We start from the raw sequence: 12,806 nt of genomic DNA on the forward strand, positions 1-12,806 counted from the left end.
CTTTAAGTTTCAGTCTTTTTCCAATGGTAAACAAATCTCCTCACCTACATGGTTTGTGTGAATGTCTTTCTACTGTCCAGCGTGCTATTCCTTCCCTTTATTCTGTGCAGAGGTATTCCTAGAGCCCAGAGACCAAGATGCTTCCTTCCATCTGCTTGCCCGTAGTCCTCCAGAGCCAAGCGCACCTTGTATTCAAGGTGATCCTACTGCTTTGCTCCATGCAGCCACAACAGCCCTTAGCTACATCAGTAAGTAAAAGAAAGTGAGGTATAATGGGGTGCTTAAGATTGCTGTTCTGCCCAAGACAAAAACTGAGAGGAGATTTCAATCATGTAAAAGAATTAAAAAATAGTTTATAACACACAAGTATCAAGACATAGAAAGAAATGTAGATTTAATATTTAATTCCTTTTGTAAATTCATTTTCTTTGCAAGGCCCCCACAGTATTTTGGTAGGTAGTGGGCTTCTTATATCTGTAGCTCTCTGGCTCTCAGAACTTTTAACTCAGATGTATTTGGTAAACGTATTGAATATTAGCCATAAATATTCCCACCCACCCACCCCAAGAATAAGAATGTTATGATAGCATTTTAACTCTCTTGAGCAGTGAAGCCTCTCTGGCTACTCTGTTAATCACTTTGGTGACTGCGGGGAAATTATCTAACACCTGTAAAGTAACAGTTTCCTTCTCTATAAAATGGGAGTGATAATATATTTGCTGCATTTACAAAGAGGATTACTTATTTAAGATAAGCAATGTGGGAAGCATTTTTCTATTTTTTAACTTTTTATACTTCGCCATTCAAACAAAAAAGGAATCCAGGTGGCCAAAAGCTCTCTGGTAAACTTTAAAGTGCTAATTTATGGAGTTATTATTTTTATGACTTCCTTTCAGACCGTATTCCTCCCCAACAATGAAGAAAAAGTGCGGGGCGTCCACACGAGAGGCACTGCATTGGGCATGTGAAAGCCATGTCTGCATTTTAGTTGTATTACTACCACCACTGCACTTGAGGAATGTGCTGATACCATCTGTTTCTCCTTTCTCTAAATTATTGTCAAGGACCCAACAACAGCTAAAAGGACTGCCTTCTTTTTAAACCGTCCTCAGAAGGTGAGGTAGCAGCCTGGGAATGGGTAAAATGTTAACAAAAACCTCTGCAACAACAACCCTGAGGACTTGCTCTGTCCAAGGGTCTGTGCTATGGAGTCAGTTGTCCCTTGGTACCCCTGGAGGGCTGGTCTCAGGACCCCCAGGGCTACTAAAATCCATGATGCTCAAGTCCCATGTATAAAATGGCACAGTTCAGTTGGCCTTCCAGACCACAGATGTGGTGAGATGGCTGTTTCTCTTGCTTTTAGAGATGAGGAAACTTCAGTTAAATAACTTAAATGATACAGTAGCTAGTAGGTGCTGAAGTCTAGATTTGATACGTGCAATACTATCACTAATTTCTACCCTGACCCTTTGTCTATTTCACAACTGCAGAAACTGCAGCCAGCTAGGTTCAGTCATTTGCACTAATCCTCACAGCAGATACAGGTCAGATCTGGGTGTGAAGCTGGTCTTTCTAGACTCAAAGTCTTCATGTATTAACACACCGTTCCCTCCAGGTATATCCTGAACCAAACACAGCTTCTTCCAACCAAAAGATAATTTTAATTCGAACCACACTTTCAATTCAACAACAACTGCCTTTTGCCAATGAAATAGACATTTAGAACAGTCAAATTTCCTTTCACATTATTAAAACTTTTGGCCTTGGAATGAACTGTGTGTGTGTGCTAAGTTGCTCCAGTCGTGTCAGACTCTTTGCGACCCTATGGACTGCAGGCTCCTCTGTCCATGGGATTCTCCAGGCAAGAATACTGGAGTAGGTTGCCATGACCTCCCCCAGGAGATCTTCTTGACCCAGGGATCAAACCCATGTTTCTTATGCCTCCTGCACTGGCAGTGCGTTCTTCACCATTAGTGCTCCGAGGTGGCTCAGGTGGTAAAGTATCTGCTTACAATGTGGGAAACTTGGGTTTGATCCCTGGGTCAGGAAGAACCACTGGAGAAGGGAACGGCAACCCACTGCAGTATTCTTGCCTGGGAAATCCCATGGACAAAGAAGCCTGGTGGGCTACAGTCCATGGGGTCACAGAGAGTCAGACACAACTGAGCAACTAATATACATACATGCAGCACCACCGAACTACCTGGATTTTAAAATATTTGCTTCAATTTATTCAAGCAAGAAAATCTGTTTCAGTAAAAATGCATGCAAAACATTTTCCCCTGTGGCTGATGCACTGACCTAATATTAATTAGTTTAAAGTGACACTCAAAACTGAAACAGAACTGAGGACTTGATCAAATGAAGCCATGTCTTCTTGCAATTGGTAAAAATATTAAAAACTCTGACTCTAGAAGGCTGAGAAAACTGAACAAGGACTAAGGAAGCTAATATTTCTGGTGTTTTGTGATGAAAATGCAGTGTATGAAAATAATTTCCTAATTCCAGTGACAACTCACCTAGGATGGATGGAACCAAATACTATCTTGAGGAACAATTCTAAGAATTAACCTCAGAAAAAACTGATTTTCAAGTTCTATTAAATTAATTAGTCTATCCCAAACCTAAACTTGACATGTTCTCTCTTTCTCACTGAATTAAATGTTAATCTTGACATTTAGATAGGATCTATAGCTTCCCCCCACCCCAAACATGCAATGTATGTCAGTTTCTAAAATCTTAAGCTCTGCAAAGTTAAGTACAAGGGAAATGGAAGTTTTCTTTCCAATGCAGGAAAGTCATTTAACTCGGCCATCTGAATTGATGTGAAAAATCTCTTCAAGTGTCTGGGAGTTTGCAATATCCATCAGTATACTGATAATACTGATTCAATAAATCAAATTAAGAAGTATATTCTTTATAAATTTTGACTGGACTTTCATTATTAAAATATCTGCTACTTTTAGATCTCAAATACATTACTGCTTCAGAAGATCACAGCGTAATATGATGCATTTTATACACACACACTCTTTCTCTCTCAAGTGGCATTACATTATGTCAAAAGAAGAATGACTTTGAAAACTGGAGAAGGTGACTTCTCAGGCAGCCATCCTAGTTCTCAGGACGTGTTGAGAGTAGGGAGGGGGGACAGTGAAGACGGCACCCCTCTTCCTCCATTGAAGAGTTATGGGTAAGAGAGGCCTAAGAAGCAAAAGATAGGCTTTGTATGCTACCCCGCCCCACCAGTCTACTACCTAATAATCTAACTAAGAAGAGAAAAATATTAGAGAGTAGACCTCTGAGGAAATATTAAATAGTAGCTTAAATACAGGAAACCTCTTTAGGAAAAAGATGGGTTCAGAGTAAAGTTATTTGGAGAAGGTTCCCGGGAAGGGTAACCTCTGCTGGCTCAGTCATTCCTCCCTTCAACCTATTCTTCTTCTGATAGCGCCTTGGATACCAGGCACTTAGAGTTGTTTTTTTCATGTCCTGCCTTTGTAGGAAAGAAATCTTAAATGTCTCCCATGGCTTGAAGGACAATGCCAGATTTCCACACCATTTCTACCTGTAATCAGGTCATAACCCACCTGCCAGCTCATTTGTTCCCTTCCAAACATTAGCAACAGAAAATTTATTGAGAGCTTATGTGTCAGGTCCTTCACAAGGTACCTGAAGTCTAAACAATAACCCTATCAGGTAGTTAAAGTAATCATCCCCATTTTATAGATCAGAACATTGAGATACAAAGAGCTTGAAGAGATACAAAGAGCTTGAAGAGATACAAAGAGCTTGAAGAGATACAAAGACCTCTGTGCCAGAGGTCACAGAGGCAACAAGAGAGAGAGACGCAGGACTGATGTCAAGGCTGCCTGACTCCAGTGCACTACTTTTGAACTACTCTGAACTTGTCTCCTTATAAAGCTTACTTCATCTTGTTAGAATGAAATGACTCAGGATTCACTTCTTGACAGGTTAATGTAGTGCTTGACATATAAGGACTCCGAAAATGTTATTTTCACCCCCATTTTACCTAGCAAAAAGAGCAGAGCAAACAAATATACTTTAAGTTTTAGCCATTTGCCAGTTCAACATGAGTCAGACATATAATGAGGTTTCCGAAAAAAGTGATCTTAGGCAACCTTACCAACTGCTTACTATGGAGAACAAAGAAGGTGACAACCGTGTTCTGCTCTGAGCCAGCCACACTATTCCTGGAGGTGAGCGCACTGCTCATTGAAGAGGCCATTAGGAAACAGAAATCACCCAGAGAGGTTGGAAGGCGTTATAGAAACTCCTGCCAGTGAAGACAGATTTGGATGAAGTGAAGATGGTTAAGTAGGAGACAGCTGACATAATAAGCTAATGATGTCTAGGCCATAAGGGTGGGGCTCAGGCTTCTGTATTCTGCAAAACCTCTCCATGTGAATCTTAGAATCACTGCTCTAAGGCAAAGTTCTCAAACTTTTGTGTGTGTGCAGGCTAAGTCACTTCAGTCATGTCCGACTCTGTGATCCCATGGACTAGAGCCTGCCAGGCACCTCTGTCCATGGGATTCTCCAGGCAAGAATACTGGAGTGGGTTGACATTCCTTTTTCCAGGGGATCTTCCAGACCAAGGGATCAAACCTGCATCTCCTGAATTTCAGGTAGATTCTTTACTGCTAAGCCACTGAGCCCTCTCAAACTTTTAACAGGCAACAAAATCTCCTTTGGGGCTAATTAAAGCACAGAGTGCTGGGCCCTATCCTGAGATTTCTGATTCCAGGGGTTTCTGCTGCTGCTGCTAGGTCGCTTCAGTCATGTCCGACTCTGTGCGACCCCATAGACGGCAGCCCACCAGGCTCCGCCGTTCCTGGGACTCTCCAGGCAAGAACACTGGAGTGGGTTGCCATTTCCTTCTCCAATGCATGAAAGTGAAAAGTGAAAGTGAAGTCGCTCAGTCGTGTCCGACTCTTAGTAACCCCATGGACTGCAGCCCACCAGGCTCCTCCATCCATGGGATTTTCCAGGCAAGAGTACTTGAGTGGGGTGCCACTACCTTCTCCGAGGGGTTCCCACTAGGGCCTAATAAATTACACTTAATACTGATGATGCTGGTCCAGGAACCATACTTTGAGTATCACTGCTCTAGAAGAAAGCCCAGGATCAACTGAGTTGGTTTTAGTAGATTTCAGCTCAGGTTTTAACAAAGTATATGGCAAACTATACAGAAACAGAGATGAACTGCTTGGTGAGGAGAACCTGAAAACACTGCTTCATCACTGGAGACATTCACGTCGGGGCTCTGTGAAAGGGTGACACCAGGCGATCTTGTCTCAGCTCACAAAGCCTATAGTGGCCGGAGCATGCAAAAGAAAGCTACATCCCTATTATTTTTTTTCTTTTTTTTCTAACGCTTTTTCCCTCCTAGAATCAAAACACAAACTCAATTCTAAATTTAAAAGTAGTGCCTTTAAAAAATCTCATTGTAATTCCAACCAAATTTTATACAGGATGTTAGTAAGCCAGCGCACAGTCTGGCAAGCAACAGTAGAGAAAGGATGGGTCCATTTTAGCGTCAGCAGGTTGGCTGGAGAGGTGAACATTTCTGTCCCAGCAAGACAGAGAAAGAATAAACTCCATGTGAGAACAATGTGTAACTGCTAAAGGTTAAAAAAAAAAAAATTAAAAAAACAAGTCTTTTTTTTATCCAAGCCCCATAGCCTGTTGCATTCACATTTTTATCTAGAACATCATGATCTGTTCACTTATATTTTGACCAATTTGTGGCACAAAAAAAGGTGAGGTAAAAGTTGATTGGACTAAAATTATACCCTCAGTTCCCTGAAATACTCATTTTGTATTTTCACCACAATTACTACAATCTCGTGTTTTTGAACCATAAAAGAACAAGACTACGGGCTGATTGGAGTGCTACTATAGAGGGTCCAATAAAGTATTATAGAAACAAAATTCCTTAAGTTGGACAAACTATGATCTTAAATGTGAATATTAATTTTAATATCTTAAATGTGAAACATCCATTTTATTTATTGATTGGCCATCAAATATTTTGACTAAATCTTTTTTTTTTTTTTTGGTCAAGAACACACACTATGACTTAAGGCCAAAGATTTGTCTTTTCTAAAGCTGTACATTTTTCATGCAATCTGTCTGAAACGGTGTCTTCCAAGCTGCCCTGTAAGGTTAAGAGGTGACATCCTCCCAGTGTGACTTTCCACATTCGGCTCAGTATACTAGCCTTGTATATTAATACTGAAAAGAATTAGGGACTTTTTAACATGTCTTTAACCAACCACTTATATGGAATACATTCTTGATAATTTCCACTGTAATTGGCATTTCATCAATGAACAAAGATCCCCTACATCAGTTTTATTCATTTGAACTTTTGATTTCTAGATTTCTTTCTTGAAGTCATTCGACTACATGTTGACTAATAAATACCAGCATTCCTCCAATATCAACTTCCTAAAACCTCTAAAGTTTTATAATCATTTACAGTACCTTTAAGGTGTGCATAATGTGAGAAAGAGGCAAAATTCTTGGGCTGGAACCTTATCCTAAAAGCCATTGCTGACCTGAATGATCAGAGGACTGACCTGAGGATCTGAGTCCATTCTGGCATAGACATGGATTGTGGGTCTCACAGCAGACATGAGATCTTTCAGTGAGCCCTGAGCCAGTGGCTTCTCCATAGGTTTTCTGGCCTGAGGGTCCAAGTCAGGCAATATTCTGGACATGTGGTCTCTGAGAAACAGTTAGGGGATGGCATTCACTTGCTCATTTTTCCCCAGAGATATACCTCATGGTCAGTCTCCATAGAGCATCATCACTAGGGAATGTCCCTGAGGTCAAGGTCTGGGTTTAATCACCTCTGATTTCCTTAGCACCTGATTAGAGTGCTTCCGACACAACGGTCAGTATTTGGTTAGCATATAAAGGTGGAGGGTGGTTTTCTGAAACTGGCTAAGATGCTAAAAATGAAAAATGCCCTTGGGGACTGTCTCTTCAGCTATGTAAGTCATACCTCTTTTATTCAAGTTATTTCTAACTTGATTCCCACTTTAAACCATCCTGACCATTCTGACCTTTCTGAAATGCCAAAAGGACTCTGTAGGGTGTCATTTTCGGCCTGTGAGGTCACAGCAACTTCTATCTTAGGTTGCTGTGTAAGTGTCCCAATTCCTTGAGTGCTCTGAGGGCAAGGATGGTGTTCATCACTATTTCATAGACCCACAGTGCACAGTGGGTCTGTGCCCAAGTCAGATCTCTGAAGAGAATCAAAGAGTAAACAAACTGCTGTCATCACTTGGAAAAGGAAAATGAATGCACTTATATGAATTATCCACAAAAGACTTGGGAAGAGAGGGAAAGTAGGGATAAGATGCTTAGGCAGGTTGGAACCTTTGGTATCTTACAGCTGATAAACTGATTTTTTTTTTTTCTTCAGCTTCTGGGGATGAAAAAGGTAGTCTATCAGACTAGAACATTAGAAAACACTGCAGAAAAAAAAATATAAGTCAAGTGGTAATAAACCATTTTTTTTAGCAGTAAAATTACCTGCTTGCATTCCCCTGCCCCACTTCAAGAAGAGCTAGTTTTTTTGGGTGAAAATCTTGATAACAATAAAAATTACAGCGCATGTTTACTGTGCACTTGCTATGTATTGCTGGACTCTACACAAGCATTTACTATTCATTTGCTTACGCCTTACAACATGTTTTTGAAGTAAGTAATCTTGTTCTCCTCATGCTGTGGACAATGCTGAAACACCAAAAGCTTAAGTAATTTGCCTGAAGACACAGCTAAGGATCTGCTTCTGAATCAGGCTCCGCTTCACCTCCTTAATAAGCCACTGAACGTGACAAAGGGAGACACCCTGAAAGGCACTGGAATAACCAAATGGTTCCTGCACTCCTCTAATGCTAATCCTGAACTTTCTGTCTCCTAGCTACGGCACCTTGGTGCATGCGTGCTGTCGCTTCAGTAGTGAATGACTCTGTGCAACCCCATGGACAGTGGCCCACCAGGCTCCTCTGTCCATTGGATTTCCCAGGCAAGAATACCGGAGTGGGTTACCACTTCCTTCTCCAGGGGGTCTTCCCCACACAGGGACTGACCCTGCATCTCTTATGTCTCCTGCTCTGGCATCAGCAGGAAGGTTCTTTACCACTAGTGCCACCTGGGAAGTCCTTGGAGACAGAACTAAATGTCTTGAAATCTCGAGAGGCCGTGTTGAGAAGAAGGTGTATAGGGGAAGGTGAAGTGCTGGCTCCTCAACAGGAACTCCGGGGGCAAGGAAGAATGCAGGTGTTAACTGAGTTTTGCTGGGTAGAGTGTGATATAATGTCTTTTCTCTGGCTACTCATGAAATCCTGAATAAAAGATCCATCATAGATCCTCTGTAGCAGTGTGTCTGCTTTGAGGGGATCAGAAAAATGGCAGAGCCCTGCTTCAGAGGTACAGACAGAGGGTGTAGCAGAGTGATGAGGACAGAGGAAAAACACCAAGAAAAGCAGATTATCAAAACACTAAGGAGGAGGAATTGACTTAAAATGGTTGGTGAAATGTCCCCTCAAGGGTTAGGAATTATATCAATTTGTAACTGACTCATAAAGTAAAAAGCAGTATAAGTTTTTGAGATGTATGTGCATTTAGTACTCTTAAATGCATTAAAAATGACTGGACGCTTGGGGCTAGTGCACTGGGATGACCCAGAGGGATGGTATGGGGAGGGAGGAGGGAGGAGGGCTCAGGATGGGGAACACATGTATACCTGTGGCAGATTCATTTTGATATTTGGCAAAATTAATGCAATTATGTAAAGTTTAAAAAAAAAAAAAATAAAAAAAAAAAACTATTAGAAAAAAAAAAATGACTAGAATCCACCCATTTGGCCTTTAGGACCCAAAGGTTCTGTAGCCCCACGCCCTGATGTATGTGTCCATGCAGCTGTATTTCAACTTTCCTGCACTCACCGGTAGGTGGTTTCCGGAAGGAGGTCTTTCATAACGTGGGTGGTGGTATTGCCCACCGTGACGCTAGTATCTCCAAGATCTATGTTGTAGGCAAGGATTTCAGATCCATTATTGCACGGCTCTTCCCAGTTCAGTACAAGGCACACAGAAGGCGAATCGGGATAGGCAGTGAGGGTCTCCTCCTCCAGGACACACAGAGTGGAGACAGGGTCGGGGGCAGATGCTGGTGTCTGGCAAAGGACAAGCTCACTGGACGGTCCTGCTCCAGCTTGATTAACAGCCTGAAAAGCAGAACAGCGAGACAATGTCCCCATTACTTCATGAGCACCTACTAATGCCCCCACACTAGGTGCTGCTGAGTCTAACGCAATGGCTTCCAGAAATGTAGGTGGAGATAAATCCTCCACAATGTTCATACTGATAACCACTTTCCAAAAGATATCAATCACACCTTTTCTGCTAATAAAAGATAATGTTGCCATTGTTTCTTATGAAAAATCATTTAAAAATAACACTTCATATTTGCATAGCCCGCTTCAGTTTATGCACTCTTATGTCATCTTCATAATAACTGTCTGAGGTAGATAATTCATGGAAGCTATTCTTATCTGCCTTTCAGACGAGATCGGGCATACTCAGGGTGGTACACCCTTGACTCAGATTTATCTGCCTTTCAAAGAGGGAACTCAAAGTCAGATCAAATAACTCAAGCCCAAGATTCAGATGCCAAGCTGGGATCAAAATCCAGTAATCTGACTTTTAACTCAAGTGCTGCTCTGGAAGAACGATAGGAATTTTAGAAAAGTATTCACCGTTTTCCATGTGAATGCGAAACTCATATCTGAAGTCAATGCTCTTCTCTCACCTGAGTTTGAGTATCACTGCTGACACCTGATCACTCATCACTCGAATACTCACGCATTCAGCCTCCGGGGCAGTCCTCTTGCTTCTACTTACCTGCTCTGCTTCTTAGTCACCTCTGCGACCTGCTACTCATTACCAGCATCTCTCAGCCCTGGAGGAAACAAGGCCCCAGGCCTTGCACACCTCTGTACTCCTGAAACTCCTAGACATCTCACCTTGTCTCAGGGCAAATGCCATTTATCCCTACACCCACATTTATGTGTACAGTCCAGACCTCGGCCCCAAATGCCAGCCTAGTGTATTCAACTGCCTACTGAATATCTCCATTTAAATGTCAAATAAGCACCTCAGACTCAAGTGTCTACACAGTTCCAAAATGGTGTCCACCCCATTCTTCCTCATCCTTCCTTCCACCCCCACTGTACTGCCCGTAGTTTCCCCAGCCTTCAGGTTGTTCATGCTATTTCTGTGAATCACTGCTGGGCATCTTTCTTTCTCTCACACCCCTGCCCAAGCCATCAGCGCACCCTCTACCACTCTAATCTGACTGCACCCTGTCACATCTGGTGACTGTAATGACCTCCTAACTGGTATTTACATCAGCCCACGCCCCACAGTCTGTAACAACCACTGTCCTTTCTGTGTTCTCCCACCAGATACACAGGTAACGTCAAAGTTCTCACAACTGTCTATGAGAGCCTATCCGATCTGTTCACCACCACCGCCTTCCCCAAGAACCCAGAACCATTCTGCCTTCACTGTCTCCTACTTCCTCCTTCACTCCCTCTGCTCCAGCCACACTGGCTTTCTTGCTGTCTCACAGAGACACTGAGCTTGCTCACCTCAGGGCCTTTGCAACTCACTGTCCCTTCTGTCCACAAAGCTCTTTCCCTGACGTCTGCCTAGCCCATTCAATCAGCTACTCAGGCTTCTCTCAAGTTTTGCCCTTTGCAGAGAGACGTCTCTGAACACCACGTTTAAACTTGTAGTTACCCCCACCCCAACCCCCATGATCCTTCTCATGTATTTCCCTTCTTTGCTTTTATTTTCATTATAGCATTTATCACCAACATAATATATATTTCATTTAATTTCTCCCTTGATTAGAATATAAGTTCTGTGAGGGCAAGGTTGTCTGGTTCACTGCTGTAGCCCTAGCAACCAGAACAGTACCTGATACAAAACATGTGCTCAATAAACATCATTAACAATATTTTTTTCCCTTACAAAAACACTTGGCAACCTCTTGACAAAAATGAAAGTACTCAAAAATCTAGTTTACTTCTTAGGATACCTTATGAGGACAAATGATAAACCAAAAGGCAAGTCATCTGAGCTCTTACATCAAAGGTTGACTGCAATGCTTGTGTGTTATCATTCATTTCAAAGAAGCAAGTTAAGAGCATTCATTTGCTATCTAATCGCTTTTGAAACACTTCTGTAATAAAATTTTTATATCTAGTCCTATTTCATGACAATACCAACTTTCTTTTTGGTAGAATATTTATGTCACAAATTAAGAGTATATATTTAGATATTCTTTTTGGGTACAAATTTATCACAGGGGCAGAAAAATAAGATACTGTGGAGCCCAACTGTCGTATTAACTAAGGTTTTAACAACTGTGTAATACAAGGAAAAGAACATAGCTTTTAGAGTTGGAGCTTTTTGTTCATATCTTGATTTCCTTACTTACTAACTGTGTGATTTTAGGCAAATTAATATTTCTGAGTCTATTTCCTCAGATATAAAATGAGGATAGTAACTCATAATTTATACAGTTATTTTAAAGATTAAATTTGTTAACATGCAAAATCCTAGCTGAGTATTAAGCCAATGGTCAGTGCTTCACTTCCCTCCTTCTCACTAGGAAAATCAAGAACAAAACAGCAATAGCAATTTTCCTAGTTTCCTAATTTTCCTAAAGCAATTTTCTTACAACAAGACAACAACAAAATACACTGAACTAATTTTAGATTTAAAGAAAAGTTGCAAAAATAGTGTATATATTTCTCATTTTGCTTCCCCTAATATTAATACCTTATATAACTATCAGTCATGTCCCACTCTTTGAGACCCCCATGGACTGTAGCCCACCAGGCAGGCTCCTCTGTCCATGGGATTTCCCAGGCAGGAATACTGGAGTGGGTTGCCATTTCTTTCTCCAGGGGATCTTCCTGACCCAGGGATTGAACCTGTGTCTCCTGCATCTCCTGAATTGGCAGGTGGATTCTTTACCACTGAGCCACCAGGGAAGCATACATACACACACACACACATATAAATATATGTATGTGTGTATGTGACATAAATATATGTGTGTGTGTGTGTGTGTATATGTGTGTGTATATGTGTGTGTGTGTGTGTATAATTTTTTTTAACAAAAGGAAATTCCTAGACAGTGATCAAGAGAGATAACAGCAGTAGTGGCTGAATGGGAGGCTGAGCCGTTTGTCTTAGACTCCCACAACTGGCTACTGACTCAAGTGCCAATGGAAAGAAATTATTTTCTGCTACTTACAAGAATAGAACTGAGATGCTGTGCTGGTCTGAGTCTAGAAACCAAAAGGAGTTTCTTAAGTACTCCTATCATTGGCTGACTACCATTAACATCTAACCTGAGGGAATGTGATGGCAATGATGATGATCTTTGGGTGGAGTGGGGGAGAAAAGAGAAAAACTCTTTGTTAAAGGTAAGAATTAAGCAAATGGTCTACAGGGAAATCAAGGTCAAAATTTGTTTCAAACTTTCAAAATATTTATATCTCACATAATTATGACTATACAAATCTAACATACACTTAAGGTTGAATTATTGATTTCTTTACAATCTCACAGTATAATGAAAAATTCAGCACTAAGTATTTTATTACCCTTTTCATGTTATTAATGTACTCTATTATTCATTTTCTCCATTATTTTTAAAATTAACCTTTTATTTATTTTACTCTGTATCTGG

General features: G+C 41.2%; 1 protein-coding gene across 6 annotated transcripts in view; it reads right to left on the reverse strand.

Annotated features, from left to right (window-relative positions):
* FNDC3B (fibronectin type III domain containing 3B) overlaps nt 1–12,806 on the reverse strand; it is a 358,595-nt gene that overhangs the window by 36,020 nt on the left and 309,769 nt on the right. For all 6 annotated transcript variants that reach the window (XM_019959536.2, XM_070803254.1, XM_019959543.2 and 3 more), the window contains one exon: nt 8,984–9,264. In XM_019959536.2, coding sequence (XP_019815095.2) covers nt 8,984–9,264 — 281 coding nt within the window. The remainder of the gene's footprint in view (nt 1–8,983; nt 9,265–12,806) is intronic.

The sequence above is a fragment of the Bos indicus genome, chromosome 1, assembly GCF_029378745.1.
Source record: "Bos indicus isolate NIAB-ARS_2022 breed Sahiwal x Tharparkar chromosome 1, NIAB-ARS_B.indTharparkar_mat_pri_1.0, whole genome shotgun sequence".
NCBI classification, from domain to species: domain Eukaryota; kingdom Metazoa; phylum Chordata; class Mammalia; order Artiodactyla; family Bovidae; genus Bos; species Bos indicus.